The following is a 15,661-nucleotide window of genomic DNA, read 5'->3' as shown; positions in this document are numbered from 1 at the left end:
AAAATGTCTTGATTTTAGAAACAACAGGTGTTGGTGAGGATGTGGAGAAAGGGGAACCCTCATGCACTGTTGGTGGGAATGCAGACTGGTACAGCCACTCTGGAAAACAGTGTGGAGGTTCCTCACAAAGTAAAAAATAGAGCTACCCTACAACCCCGCAATTGCACTATCAGGAATTTATCCAGAGAGTACAAAAACACTAATTCAGAAGGATACATGCACCCCGATGTTGATAGTATTATCTACAAAAGCCAAATTATGGAAACAACCCAAGAGTCCATCAGTGGATGAATGGACAAAAAAGAAGCGGTGCACACACACACACACACACACACACACACACGTGCACACAGTGGAATATTACTCAGCTATAAAAAAAAATGAAATCTTGCCATTTGCAACAACATGGATGGTGCTAGAGAGTATAATACTAAGCAAAATAAGTCAGAGAAAGACAAATACCATATAATTTCACTCATGTGGAATTTAAGAAACAAGCAAAGGGAGAAGAACGAGAGAGAGACAAACCAAGAAACTATAGAGGACAAACTGATGGTCACCAGAGGGGAGGTGGATGGGGGGATGGGTTAAGTAGGTGATGGGGATTAAGGAGGGCACTAGTGATGAACACCGGGTGATGTATGGAAGTGTGGAATCACTATATTGTATGCTGAAACTAATAGTATGCTGTTAACTAATGGAATTTAAATTAAAACGTCAAAAAATCGACTCCCATTTTAAAAAACTTAAAAATGTCTTGATTTTGAGTGTGTGAAGCCACCTTTCTGTCTGACACGGATGGTGGTAGTATTTTGATTTGCTTCCCAGTGTAACGGTAAAAGGAAGCAAGGTGCAGGGCAGGTGGGTTAGGAAGGTGGCTTGGGGTCTGAGAAGGACCCAGGCCGGCAGCACTCTGTCTTGACCGACAGGCCCAAGCGAGGGGCCAGTGGTTACATAGACCAGGAAGGCTAGAGTGTGCAGGAGTGCTGAAAGGTGCTGAATTCTGGGGTGTCCATCATCCAGCCCGCATAGGCTCTGACCTGCTCCTCCTCCTGGATCACATTCTGGTGACAGGGGTCGTGTCTCGTGGTGTTTCTTGAATCAGCGCCACATCGGTTCTAGTTTTTTCCTGACTCTGATGATAGAAGAAATTCTTCAGTGCCCCGACTTGATTTCCCAGCGCGTCTCCTCTCAGCAGCTGAGAGTAGTGCAAGGTAGGACAGGAACCAGCCCTGTCCAGACAGTGGTCTTCTGAACCTTCGCAGTTAGTTTTGAGCCCCTGTCTTGCCAGGCCTTAAGCATTTCTACACCTCCCCTGGGTCCTGCCCTGCAAGGCGGGAGGACAAGACTGGTGCCTGCACCCCCCACCCCCCACCCCCACCCCGTGCTGCAGCCTGGAGCGTGCCGTGCTGCCCTGCCTGAGTCATGCCTGTCACTGTTCTTGTGTGCTCACCTCAGAGAGCCGCCGTACCTAGAGAATGCTGAGTGATCAACCTTTGGGGCTGATAGAGGCTGACAGACCAGGGAACAGAGCACAGCCTGATGGGGCTTTGTACTGCTCCCTCCTGGGACATATAGGCCAGGAGGAGCTTTGGAACCAGAAGTAACATGTTGTAACAACCCGCAGGCTTGGTTGTATCCCATGGTTACATTTTAGGTAATTTCTCTTAAGTTTCCAAACTTGTTACAGTGATTTGTAACAGAAAAGGAAAGAGAAAGACTCTGGGGATGCACAGGTTATACTCTGATGTGTGCTTTCCTGCTCTCTGCCACTGGGCTTTGTGCCTGAGGACGGACTCTTTCTCCAGCAGTAACGGCACTGCTACTCCCTGCTAAAATGTGCACAGTACTTTCTAAGTACTCTGATATATTGTCTTACTCATACCTGTAAGAAGTGGGTACTATAACTTCTTCCATTTTACAAAGGGGCAGATTAAGGCCCAGAGAGGTTAAACAACTTCCCCTGGCCCCGCAGTAAGTGTTGCAGCAAGATTTTGGACCAAAGGTTGCATCCCCCGCACTAAGCTATTGCCTCTTTTGACTTGAGCGTTCTTCCAGTATGTTCTGCTCTGTTTGTTCTGGTTAGTAGTTAAGTGTCTGCTTCCTTCCAGGTACAGGGCCAGGTGCTGAGGTTATAAGCATGAATAAGACAAGGTCCCTACCTGCTTCCTTAATCTAATTGTCTGGTGGGAGAGACAGACAGATCCTCAATATTGCATGGGAAATGCCAGTACAGAGGTATGTGTAGTATGCATAGGAGACTCTGGGGAGCCATGTGGATGGATGCTTAGCTCCGCTGCAAAGCAGGAAAGTCTGAGAGCTGCCAGACCTAAATGTGGAAGGATGCCTAAGCGTTATCTGGGAGAAGAAATGTGAGGGCCCTCCCAAGCCAAAGTGACTGTGTGAGTGACAGCACCAAGGAAGGTGCCACGCCCTGGGGATGGCCCAGTTTGTGAGCCCAAATAGCCTGAGTCGTGTTCCCTGAGGAAGGGGAGGTGGGACACACACTGAAAGGCTTGACCAAGGGGGTGTCATGCTTAGTTCACTCTAGCTCATGTGAGGGCGGGTTTAAGGGAAGAAGACCGGGGTCAGGAGGCCTCCCTGTTGAGGTGATGGAGATGGGCCCTGGTCTCAGGAAGCCTCCTGGGCACCATGGCAATGCCCCTTCTACCCTTATGGCTCATTCATGCGAGAATCTTCATTGCCTTGTATTAGGCTTCCTCGAGACAGTGGAGATGTGGGCTTTGCAGTCAGAGGGCCATGCATGTAGACAGACCTTGCCTGTGCCATTTTTGGCCTTACCCGTAAAATGAGAATGATACCTTTCAGGGTTGTCATAAAGGTTAGAAATAATGATGTGTAAAGTACCTGTCATAAGTAGCCAGTGATGGTGGCCACAGCTGCAGATGCTTTTCTCCCCACATTGACCCTCTTAAGTAGACAGTTGAGGAAACTGAGACCCAGAAAAGTGACTTGCTTAAAATGACAACATTTTTCATAAAGCAGGGACTAGATTTCAAGGCAACCCCAACTTGGCTGCCTTTAGTTCCTTGCTGTAAGAATCAGTGGGCCCTTCATTTCTCCTTGAAAAGTAATCACCCTGTGTTTAACACTCTCCTAGGCTAGGACTTAGTCCTGTGGTCACCGCCAGCTGCAAGGTCATTCCCCCAGCTGGGAATGTGGTCTGTCAGCTGTGTAGCTGAAGCCTTAGGAAGGAAGGGAGGAAGGGGGTATGTAGGTTTTGGGGAGGCAACCAGCAGTCTGCCTCAGTGACTTTCTGGGACTTTGTCCTGCCCTAAAGGAACTGGTACCTCTGGGGTTTTCCTACCACTGCGGGCATTAGGAGGTTTGGAATAGGGCTTGGCTGTTTATAATCTAGGGAAAGTGTGGAAACATTTTCCTCGATTGCTCGTTCTGCTAGTGAGAGTGGATTTGCTCACCACCACCCAGAACAGTTTCTTTCCTTTCTGAGCACTGGGGTACTGGGCTTACTGAACCAGCAAAGTGTGGCTTGAGGTCTCTGGCCCAGCCAGGGCCAGTTGGAGGAAGAGATTGGCTCAGGTGGCTTGTACTTCATCCCAGGTCCACTAGTAACTATGCGGTGATCCTGGAGGGATCACCCCTTCCCCTCCATTTTCTCCGCTCTTTACACTGGAGGTGTTGGACCCTCAAAGACCCTTCTGACTCTGACTGAGAGTCCAAACTGCCTACTTTATGAACCAGTCCCTTGCTGGCATTAATGGCAGCTGTTTTGCTGCGGACTTGCTGTTGAGTGGGGCCTGGGGCTGTTTGCCATTCGCCGTGGTGAACAGTCTGTTGCCCTCGATGGAAGCCTGTCTTGGATGGGACACTGACCTGTGGTACACCTTGAAAAAAGAGGCCATCACGTCCAGGTCAGCAGTGTGTCAGTGGACAGAAAGCTCCAAAAGTGCGAGGGATTTTTTTTGGCTCCAGCCCATTGGAAGAAAGCAAGAAAAGAAAGAAGAAAGCAAGAAAGCACATCAACTTCTGGCATGAGCTCATGGTCTCTGGAGCTTCCCGTGGGGTGGGAAGCCTTCTCACATCCCTAGACCCATGATGTCATGAAAGGACCTGTGGTTTCCTGGCCCCAGGGAAGAGCATGCGTCCGTGATTCCCTGTAGCATGTGGGGCAGAGCCATCCAAGTTGTCTTCTGTTGTGTCACATTTTGAAATAGAAGCTAATGTGGCCACAGTGTGGTCTGTGATCACCCCCCTGCTTTAAGATTATGCTTTGGGCGCAAGAACATGAACGTTCCACACATTTATATTCCGTATGTAATTGGATTGCCTCCGTGGATTTTCACAGCAGAGGGTAGCGCTGTGCCAAGAGCACTGCCGGGTTCAGGAGTCTCTTCCTGTGCTGTATCCACAGGGCGGGGTGGCAGTCTTCCCTCCACGTGCTGGTTTGGGAAATGTCCTCAGATCAGGAGAGGTGCAGCGGACTGCCACTACCCAGTAACTGAGTCTGCAAAGTCCCTGTTAACCCCACCTCCATTCGACCATAAACCTTTCTTTCTCTCCACCTGGTAGCTAAGCAGCTTCTTACTGTCTCTTCCATTCCTGGCAACTCTGCTTCTCTCAGGCTGTGCCCGACATTGACCGAATGGCTCTCTTAATTGTGTGGTTTAATTTCAAAACAGTTGTGCTTTTTATGACTCAGTTTCTAAATAGGACTACATGGTAATTGTTCCCCTTCCAAACCCCGTGATTTTTTTCAAAGGTTTTATTTTTAAGCAATCTCCAATACCCAACATGGGGCTCAAACTCAGAACCCCCGAGATCAAGAGTCACATGCTCCACCAACTGAGCCAGCCGGGTGCCCCCGTCAAGCCCTGTGATTTTTAACACCACCTCTTATGTCTTCCTCCTTGTGACATGAAAGAAAACACCTGTATGTGAATCTCAGCTGTCCTCTGTCATGCAGCAAGGCTATGGGAGCACCACCGGCAAGGCTCTGAAAGGGAGAGCGAAGTGGGGTACGCAGAACTTCTACAGGAGTGATCGCTGTGCCTTGCCCCCTCAAGGGAGGGCGTGAGCCGAGAGCACGTGTGAGAGAAGGGGCCAGGTGGGGGCCTTGCCAGCCCCACCGGAGGTGCTGGGCAGCAGCGAGCCCTGCGGGCATCTGGGCACAGATGACCCGGTTAGTACACACTGAAGCCATGCGGAGGAGGCAGCCTGTCCGGTGATCAGATTGGCAAGGTTTGCTCCTGCTCCCTGCCAGCGGGGATGTGGGGAAACGGGCAGTCGTGGGAATTGCCACACCCCCTGGAGAGCGGTGTGACAGAATCAGCTGCATGTACGCGACCTTTGACGCGGCGAGTCCGCCACTAGACATTCACCCACACGGGCATGGCCGGTACGTGGCAAGGACATTCACTGCGTGGTGCACGGCCACGCCATGGCAGACCACAGAGCCTCTGACAAAAGAGGCAGAGCTGTGTGTACAGGAGGTGAAATTTCAATGAGAGCAGCAAGGTCCCACAGTGTGTAAAGTATGTGGGTGTCTGTCTGTCTCTGAAAAGAGACATCTGTCCATCTTTGGTCTCATGTGGCGTGTCTCTGGAAGGCTGTGCAAGATCTGGGTGACAGTGGTTGGCTCTGAGAAGAGAAACATGGCCTGGGATTTCAGACAGAAGGGAGACTTCTCACTGAGTGTGTTTGTACTCTTCAGATTTTTTTTTTAGGAGAAAAAAAAAATGCCTTTATTAGTTTACTAGAGGTGCCATACAAATAATCACAAACTTCTTCGCTTAACACAACCGAAGTTCTCTCCTTTCTGGAAGCTCAAAGCCCAGAATCAAGCTGTTGGCAGGGCCACACTCCCTCCAGTGAGTCTAGGGGTGAATCCTTCCCCATCTCCTCCTCTTCAGGGGTTCCTCTTCAGGGGTGTGGTTGCAACGCTCCAGCCTCTGCCTTTGCCTTTACAAGGCCTTCTCCTTTCCCCTTGCCTTCTACTGTCTCTCAAGGACACTGGTAATTAGATTTAGGGCCCACCTCATTTATCCAGGATGATCTTATCTCAAGTTCTGTATCCTAATCACCTGTAACGACCCTTTTTCCAAATAAGGTCACATTCACAGGTATGGGTGGGGGGTCAGGATTTGGACATCTTTTTGGAGACAACTATTCAACCCACTACGATTGTGAGCCAGATTTATAGGGGAAAGCTCACTTATATGCTGTTTACGGTAGACCCACCTTAAATATAATGTTGAAAAAAAGACATTAAAAAGGATATACCATCCAAATATTAGCCAAAAGAATGTACTCTGAAGTTTGTATATGTTCATCTCTTCCAAAAGATGTATTTTAATTCAAAAATGGGTAAGAGGAGCACCTGGGCAGCTCAGTAGTTTGCACATCTGACTCTTGGATTTCGGCCTAGGTTACAATCTAGGCACCTATCAGGCTCGCACTGAGAGTCTGCTTAAGATTCTCTCTCCCTCTCCCTCGCCGTCCCATCCTCTCTCTCCCCCTCCCTCTCCCGCCTTCCCTCTGCCCCTATCCCATGTGCAAGCACACGTGCTCTCTCCCAAATTAAAAAAATGTGTAAGATTAGGAAAGAAGGGAGCGGTGTTTCAGGCAAGTCAACAGTGATGTGCACTGTTACGGATGGAAAGTTGCCTGAGGGCAGGGACCCGGCTGTATTATCCAGTGATATGTCCCGGGCACAGTTGGTGCTCAGTGTAGCGGAGGGAAGCACAGGTGGGTGGGGTGGTCAGAGAGCCAGGGGCAGGGAGCCCTGTTAGGAGGCAGTCTGCTTAGCACAGGAAAGCAGTCATGAGGCCCCGACTACTTTGGTGGTAGAAATGGGGAAAAGGACACATCCAGAAGACTTGAGTTGCACAATTGTCAGGGGCGATTGACAGTTGAGTCGGAGAGGAAGGTAAGGAGTCACCAAGCAGAGGATGCATCCATTCTGTGAAGCCAGGGAGCGAGGGCTGGCGTGGGGAGGAGGCTGGAGAGCCCTCACCTTGGAAATCCTGGTTAGAAGGGGAGCCTGTGGAGGGAGGACAGACCATGGAGAGGCAGAAGAGAGAGACAGAAGACCACTCAGAGCACTGGGGAGTCAGCCCAGGGAGGATAACAGGGTTGGGGAACCCTGGGACCCTCCTAGCATTTAGGCCCCTGTAGAGAGGTCATGTTGCAGATGGCAGACCCAAGGTCGCATGCTTCTCAGGGACCCAGAGACTAAGACGAGGTGGTTCAGCCCCAGGCCTGAGGTGAGTAGACACTGAGAGGAGGAATGGGAAAGCAGAGCCAGGGCAAGGACCCCTGAGTGCAGATCGCTTTCCTGAGCATGTGTCTGTGCCAGCATCTTCCACCTGTTTGTTCTCATGTAATCCTGACACCAACCTGGCAGCCCCCCCCCCCTTTTTTTTTACACACAGACAGAACTCCAAGCCATATCTGTCTGGCTCTTGGCCACTACTCCTTTTCAGAGGTGACAGGACCCCATGCCTGTCTTCAGGACACGTGTGCGTAAATGCAGAGCACCTGCTTAGGGCCCCACCACAGCCTGGAGGTGGTGGTGCACAGTGTTGTCAAAGGAGTGGAATGGGGTCTGTGTGCCAGGTTTCAGGGACCGCTGAGTATTGCACACCCCGACAGTCCCTCTCCTGTCCCTGCTCCACCCCCCACTCTGCTCCTTCCTTTTCCTACTGGGGGCTCTTTGAGGCTGTCAGCCTGAGATTCTGGTGTCCCACCTTCAAGGACCTGACCTACCCTGGAGTTGTGCTGTCCTTCCCAGCCTCTTGCCCCAGGCTGTGCGGTGAGTGTTAGGGTGGCTTGTGCTGTGCTTTGGCTTCTGTCCCCATCTCAGTTCTCTGCATCCTATAGAAGCACCAATAATTGAGCAAAACTCATCTGTCCTGTGGCTCTGCCTGAACCACTCTCTGCTCAAGCCTTGTTGTTCGTGGCTTCCCAGGGGGCAGCTTCCAGGCTCCTGCAGGGAACGGGCGTGTTTCCATGGGACTGGTGCCTGGCTCACGGTCCATGAGGGACTCGGGGGCAGCTCATTTCTTGTGCACAGAAGTCTCGTGTCTTCCAGGTTCCCACAAACCCCCCCAATACCCCCCCTCCCCGCCCAACCACCACCAGCAAAACAAAACCAGAAATGGGCAGAACTGTGTCAGCCCCCAGCATACCCGCATCCACCTTGTCGGCAAATCCTGTAGGTTCACTGCGGAAGGTACCCTGCGGCTCCCACCTCTGGTCGCGCTCTCCTCCACCACCCAGGCCGAGCACCCAGTCACCCAGGGTTATTGTAGTGGCCTAATCTGCCTCTCCGCTCCTGCCTTGGTGCCCTCAGGCCGCTCTCAGCACAGCAACAGTAGACCACAGCCCCCTGCCCTTGGCCACCCCCAGGTCACCCTGGCCACGAGGCCTGGGCTATCTGACCTCATGCCCACATTCCTGCCGCTCGCTGGCCCCAGCCCTCCACCTGAGGGCTCTTCCGCAGACACCTATGACTCACCCCTGCCTTTCTTTGGACATTGGCTCACCTTCCAGACCTCCTGATCTGCAATCTGCCAACCCATTTCCAGCCCACTGTCCTTTCCCGCTTTGGTGTCAAGTCGCCATCCTGCCACTCTCCACATATCCTCTCCCCTCTCCCTGCCCGGAGAATGTGAGAAGTGCAAGAATTGTGTCTATTTCATCTGCTGCTGAATGGGGCCTGTCACACCGCAGGCCCCGCAGTACAGCATGACTGTGTGGCAGAGCAGCTTCCAGAGTTTTCCTGCCACATTAGATCTGGAGGAGTTCTTTTAATGTTTCTTCTGCCTTTAATTAAAAAAATAAAAAGATTTTAGACTCTGAAATGTTCTAGGGGGGAGGGGATGGCAGATGGAGAGGAAGAAGGCAGGAGTCACACTGCTCTGTTCTGGAGAATCACGAGTGGGTCCTGAATTCTGTCTGAGGTGCTCCTACGTGAGGCTGCACCCCTACCTGCGAGCATGATCAGCACGCACACACATTCTTCTCTCTTCTTGTCCCATAGGCCCCCATGACCCACACCACGTCTCCCCATGTCCCGCTTTGCTGTATTAGCACAGGTGTCTGAAGGGTTTATTTTTAATTCATTGAAATAAAAACAATGTGAGATTAGAAGAATGTTTTAAACCATTCAGAATGATGTAGAAAGTCTACTCCCCTGATCTATAATTCCTTTCACCAAAGGCAGCTCTTGTTAATAGCCATGTACCCTTCTAGGGAAAAAACACATGCATAACACCAACATAAATATATATCCTTTAAAAATGGATATGAACAGGAGTGCCTGGGTGGCTCAGTTGGTTAAACATCTAACGTTGGCTCAGGTCATGGTCTCGCAGTTCACGAGTTCAAGCCCCATGTCAGGCTCTGTGCTGACAGCTCAGAGCCTGGAGCCTGCTTCGGATTCTGTGTCTCCCTCTCTCTCTGCCCCTCCCCCCCCTTCTTTCTCTCTGTCTCTCTCAAAAATAAGTAAACATTAAGAACATTTTTTTAATTAAAAAAAATGGGTATAAACATGGGCACGTGGCTGGCTCAGTAGAGCATGCAACTCTTGATCTCGGGTTTTGAGTTCAAGCCCCACATTGGGTGTAAGGATTACTTAAAATCTTTAGGGATACCTAAGTGGCTCAGTCAGTTGAGCATCTGACTCCTGATTTCGGCTCAGGTCATGTTCTTAGGTTTTGTGAGATCAAGTCCCACATCAGGCTCTATGCTGATGGCATAGAGCCTGGTTGGGATTCTCTCTCTCTCTCTCTCTCTCTCTCTCTCTCTCTCAAAAATAAAGTAAAAAAAAAAAAGCTACCCTCTTAAAAATAAAATCTTTTTTAAAGGCTAAAAAAATAAAAAGGGTATGAACAGAATGGTGGTAGGCATATTTTTCTGCAATTTATTAATATAATTTGGAAATCTTTCCACATGAGTCCGTGCAGATTACCTTGTTGTTTTCAGTGACAGCCTAATGTTGCGTAGTACCGTGACGTATATACCCAGCCGCACACTGGCAAACATTGGTGTCTTTCCGGGTACTTGTTAGGACAATATTACAGTGAAGATCCCTGTATATCTTGGCACATGTTGTGCCTGTAGAACACACATCTGGCAGTGCATTGAAGGTTAAAGGCGTCTGGGCACTTAAAATTTTGATTGATATTGCCAGATGAAATGGTTGTCCTGGTGTACGCTTTTATAGTATGTTTTTCTCTCAACTTTTTATTTCAAAATGTTGGGGCGCCTGGATGGCTCAGTCAGTCAAGCATCTGAATTCGGCTCAACTCATGATCTCACGGTTCGTTTGAGCCCCGCTTCAGGCTCTGTGCTGTCAGCATGGAGCCTGCTTCAGATCCTCTGTCTCCCTTTCTCTCTGCCCCTCCCCTGTTCATTCCTTCTCTTTCTCTCTCTCTTTCTCAAATAAGCATAAAACAATTGTTTTTGAATGTTCAACCTACAGAAAAATCTAAATAGTAATTTAGTGAATACTCAAATAGCCTTCCTCTGGGTTCTCCAACTACTGTGTTGCCACACGTGTTAGTGTGCTAGGGCTGCCATAAAGTACCACAGACTGGAGGGCTTGGACACCAGAAATTTCTCTTCTCACAGGTCTGGAGGCTGGAAGTGCCAGGTCAAGATGTGGGCAGGATCGGATTCTTCCAAGTCCTTTCTCCCTGGCTCGCAGATGGCACCTCACAGGATTGCCCCTCAGTCTGTGTGGGTCCTAATCTCTCTGTAAAAGGACACCAGTCATGTTGGAATAGGACCCACCCGTATTACCTCCTTTTACCTTAATTCCCTCTTTTAAGACTTTCTAACTACAGCCACATTCTGAGGTACTGGGGGTTAGGAACTCCCCCAGCGTGAATTCAGGGAGTGAGGATACAGTTTTTCCCATGACACCACATTTACCTCCGTTCATATGTTATGTGTCATATTAATATAAATAATAGGTTTATTACATAATTACTGAGATTGTATTTATTACAATGTGTTATAATTACACCCTGTGTAATATGTAGTTACTTTATATGATTATATAAGGTGTAATTTTTTCCCTAAACTAACTGCCAGTGAGTTGCAGCCATCCTGGTACTTGAGCATGTGTCTCCTCAGAATGAGAAGGTGCTGCCCCTCAGGACATATTTATTTTATACTGATGAGGACAGAGGCCCCTGAGGCAGAAGCACAAACGCCCATGAAGTGGCCCTGGTCCTGACTGGGGGCTTTCCCTCCAGATTGTTTTCTCCTGGCCCAGTTTCCTCTGCATCTCCATCCCCCAGCACCCAGGCCCTCAGTGAGACTTGGGTACTTGTGGGGAGGAGACCCCTGCCTTTGAGAACCTTTTGGGCCAGCAGAACCTCCTGGCCCCACCTCCAGATTCTTTGATGTTGTTGACATTTGGGGATCTGTGATGTATCAGCAGAGTGACAGATGTCCTTACAGTTCCTCCTGCTTGTTGGTCTATCAAAATGTCTCTCTGAACACCATACCTGTTTTGTTTCTGTGTACAGGTAGTCCTTGCGTTGCAGACTGCAGACTGCCTGTTTTCATTTAAAGTAGCAGGGTCGGTTGATTCGGGCACCAAGCTCTCCCTCCCTGTGTCCTCCTCCTGCATGCTCATTGGCAACTCGGAGCTCTGCTGTTGGTTTTCACCCACTGCCTTAGTAACGAGGACCCTCCATAGGCTTGCATTGTGGTGTTTCTTCCTTGGTACTTTTGTGAGGGGCGACATCACACATGCAGCACTTTCGGTGTTTGTGTCAGGGGATAGACCCGTGGAGACAGTCTGCAGACCCAAGGTGAAAGTGCCAGTTTGGGTGGTCCTTTGCCTTTTGAGGTCGACCTGCTGGTGAAGGAGCGCCCCACCCCGCTGGCTGTTCTGTAGCCAGGAGCACCCCCGCCTGGTGCTAGGGCTCAGCCAGCATTTTCTCCAGCCCCAGAAACCCACCATCTACATGATTCAGAACCATGTTTCTAAAACACGATCCCAGCTATGTCTTTGACTCTGCTTAGCACTCTGCCCTGGCTTTTCCTTCCCTATGAATTCATTCCAGGTTCCTTAGCCTGGCATTCAAGACCCTCCGTCATGTGGCTTCTGCTCCATTTGTCTGCCGTGTTATGTCCCTGCACCTATGAGCTCATGGTGTGTGCTCTGTCCCCTCCCTGGTCCGTTCGCTCAACTTTGCTAACCTTCAGGACCTGGGTTGGCCGCCTCGCACCAGTGAAGTGTCTCCTGACCAAGGCCCTCCCAGGAAGGCAAACGTGGTCATCCTTCCCTCATGCCCTCCCTCTGCCTCAGACATACCTCTTCTCTAGCACTTGCCTCACTATATGGTTGCGTGCCTGCCCTCCTGCTGGACAGCTGCCTTCGCCTTTGTCTCAGTGCCTGGCTAGTGGCCCAGCCACTAGATGGGTGGATGAATGGATTTGTCATCATGTAGAGCAAATTCTGAAGTTGGAGGTAGCTGCATTCCACTTTGTGGTTTCCAGGCCCTGAGAGAACCTCATCACAAAAGAGAAGAAAACACAGTTTCCCACACATTGTGAGGAGTCTTTCTTCATAAGTGTCCAGTTCTGAAGAGTCTGTACTGGTCAGCAGCCAGTGCAGGGCCTGGGGCCTCTGTGACCTTCACAGCTTATTGTGCATTGGCACATGTTAAAAGAACAAGTACCTTAACTTAGTAGTGTCAACCCCGAGTGTACTGATAACCCCACTTGTTGAATGCATTTTGCTTCGTTGTTGCTGTGGAAAGCCGCTGAATGGTGTGTGTTTTCTTCCAGTCAAGCGCTTCAGAGAGCCAAAGCATGAGAGACGGCCGTGGAGGATATGGTGCGTATTTAAATATTAACACCTTCCTAGAATGCCATGGGCTATTTGGGGTTTATTTGCAGGGAGGGCAGGGGGCAATGTGAGCGGTTCTCCAGAACATAAAGTGTTAGGATCCCTTAGTTGAATCAATCATTAGGAACTACGAATAATATGAAAGACTTCTATTTCTCCAGATAACATTGAGCTTTGCCTTTATTCTATCATCACACCACTGGCCAGTTTTAGAAAACGGAGGATCAGACAGATATATCACTGTGTGCTGCAAGTCCCTTTAATTATGTCTCCCTGGTGTTAGATTGTGATAAATCCTCAGATTCTGTAGTCTGTGTGTGTGAGCAGAACATTATCTATATTTGGAGATTACTCAGATATACCATGTATATGCTTCTCTCCCCAAAACTAGTCTTTCCTAGTCCTAGGATGACCCTGTGGTAGCAGTTTTTCCTTCATAAAAGGAGGGTAAAGCTTCAGACACGGCTTCCAAAGACAAAACTCCAGAAAATAAGGTGACAGCCAGCTCTTCGGAACAACATGTCCACAAGAAGCTGACTTTCTTGGGCTGTGTTAGGCTTGCAGGTGTGCTAACAAAATAGCCATTTTCCCCTCCGGAGAAGACGTCAGATAAATCACTGTGGTAAAGGCCCTTTACAACATTTTAAGCATCTCCTTATTGATCTGCAGTGCATTATTTGTGAATGTTGATCATTCTTGTTTTTATTTTCCCTGGTCGGTTTCTCTTGAATCTGGGTGTCTAGCTTGGGCTGGGGGACCTGGAGAGGGTCTGGAGCTGGGGCACTCTGTGGGGCACACATTGTCCTTTGGAGGGGGGACTTCTACTTTGCCATTATTTCAGGAAATGATTTTCAAGCTTCAGTCATGGGGTTGGTCTGGATAATCTCCAAAGTCGATTCAGCCCTAAGACCCCAAGGCTGATGGTCCGTGCCTGTGTGCCCCTCACCACCCCCTTCAGTGGCCTAGCCCAACCCTGGATGCCCAGCCTGGGAGACCAGGAGATTGACTGCAATCCAAAGACTACCTGTGGTTTCCAGGTGTTCGTGGCAGGGGAGAAACTAAAGACCCCTCATGGATGGGGCAACATGGTGTCTCCAGAACGAACACCCTGCCATCTAGCCCAAGAGTTGACAAACTACAGCCCACAGGCCCAATCTGGCACGCTGTCCATTTTCATAAAGGGTTGCAAGAATGGCGGGCTCTACGGCTGCTCTCACACTGCAGTGGCGGGGGGGTGACCAGTTGCTGCAAACAGTGGCCTGCAAAGCCTAAAATATTTACTCTCTGGCCCTTTACAGAAAATATCTGTCCACCCCAGGCTAGCCCAGGGCATAAATGGCAGCAGCCAGAAGTCGTTAGAGTTTGAGCTGCAGTGCTAGATTTGGGCGTCTTGTTAGTCTTGCACAGCATTTAGCTCTGAGTGAGGTTGAATGGGAGCTCTTTAAAACAGAGGCACCTTGGACTTCATCGCAAAGCTATGGTAGAGCATTTTGAAATAACAAAAAATGAAAAAGTAAACACACCTAATTTAAATACATGTTTAAACATGTGTTATACATCAGTGGCCTTTTAGGGGTTTATACAGTGTTTATGATGTTATACATCAGTGGCCTTTTAGTGTTATTGAAGGGTTCGAAAGGTAGCCGAGATGCCAAGCCTGAGTTAGTGCTGATGCCGGGGGAAGAGGTGACTAGTAATGGGGAAGTTGAGATCTCCCTGCTAGCTTTCTTCCTGTTTCAGACTTCTCATTTCCCCTAAATTGGATATTACCCTCCTGTTGGGGTGATAACAAGTGCTGATCCTATTTTGTGCAGGTTTTTAGACACTTCCAAACAAGCCATAGGAATGCTGTTCATCCACTTTGCAAATGTGTACCTAGCAGATCTCACTGAAGAGGACCCTTGTTCACTGTAAGTGGCTGATATTCCAGTACAAACATCACCCACCCGTCCACTGAAATTGTAGGCTGGTCTTGCTTTCTGCCACCAGTCATGTTCCCTCTAGCTTGGGGAGGGAGCAACCCCCCATTGTGCTCTGTGTTCCCCCAAATGACCATATTCTGTGTGCTGCCTGTGGTTGCTCTAACACAGCTGTCAGTTGACCATTAGGGCTTTGCCTGCTTACGGTTGCCCTGCGCATTGGCTTTCTGCTCATCAGAACTCTGGTCCTTGGTGTTCTGGTACTTTTATGCCTCCTGGCAGGGAGCAGTCCCTGGCAGGACGGCATCGTGCCCTGAAGGAGTATCTCTGCTGGAACTGGACACACAAGGGCTCCTCTGTGATGCCACCTGCTTAGGGTCAAAGCCATTGTTGACCATCATTGACCTCTTTGACCTGAAGGCCACAGGTTGTTCCAGCACATCCCTGCAGTGTGCCTTCCACACAGTCCCCCACCCTAAGAAATCTGACTGAATCCCCAATTGTGCCTCTCCTGGCAGATGGAGTGGAAAAGGAGGCTCACCTGCCCTATCCTGGCTCCATCTCCTACCTTCCTGGCTCAGACTTGCTCCAGCCAGTGCTGTGCTGGTGGCCCTGAACCCCACCAGCTACCTCCTGCTTCTATGCCTTTGCTCATGCTGCCCTCTGCCTGGAACACACACCCCCCACCACCACCACCGCCACCCCTGTCCTGCCCCTGCCTCTGAGAGAGCAGGTTGGATGGCTGGTGAGTCCCTTGCCAAGAGGTTTAGTGTGTATTTAAGAACATTTGGACTGGAAGATTCTTTTAAGGCTCCTTCCTTGATGACTGTGTAGATTTAGATTTCAGAAGGAAGTCGTGAAGTCGCCCAGAATCTTTCTCTAAGAACTGGAC

At 49.7% G+C, this 15,661-nt stretch overlaps 1 protein-coding gene across 1 annotated transcript in view; it reads left to right on the top strand.

Annotated features, from left to right (window-relative positions):
* Positions 1 to 15,661, top strand: part of STIMATE (STIM activating enhancer) — a 53,024-nt gene that overhangs the window by 22,460 nt on the left and 14,903 nt on the right. Inside the window, exons 2-3 of the mRNA XM_030307002.1 lie at positions 12,790 to 12,838; positions 14,665 to 14,760. Coding sequence (XP_030162862.1) covers positions 12,790 to 12,838; positions 14,665 to 14,760 — 145 coding nt within the window. The remainder of the gene's footprint in view (positions 1 to 12,789; positions 12,839 to 14,664; positions 14,761 to 15,661) is intronic.

This window comes from Lynx canadensis, chromosome A2, assembly GCF_007474595.2.
Source record: "Lynx canadensis isolate LIC74 chromosome A2, mLynCan4.pri.v2, whole genome shotgun sequence".
NCBI lineage: Eukaryota > Metazoa > Chordata > Mammalia > Carnivora > Felidae > Lynx > Lynx canadensis.
Note: the sequence above shows the minus strand (reverse complement) of the source record. Positions and strands in the feature narration are given on the sequence as shown.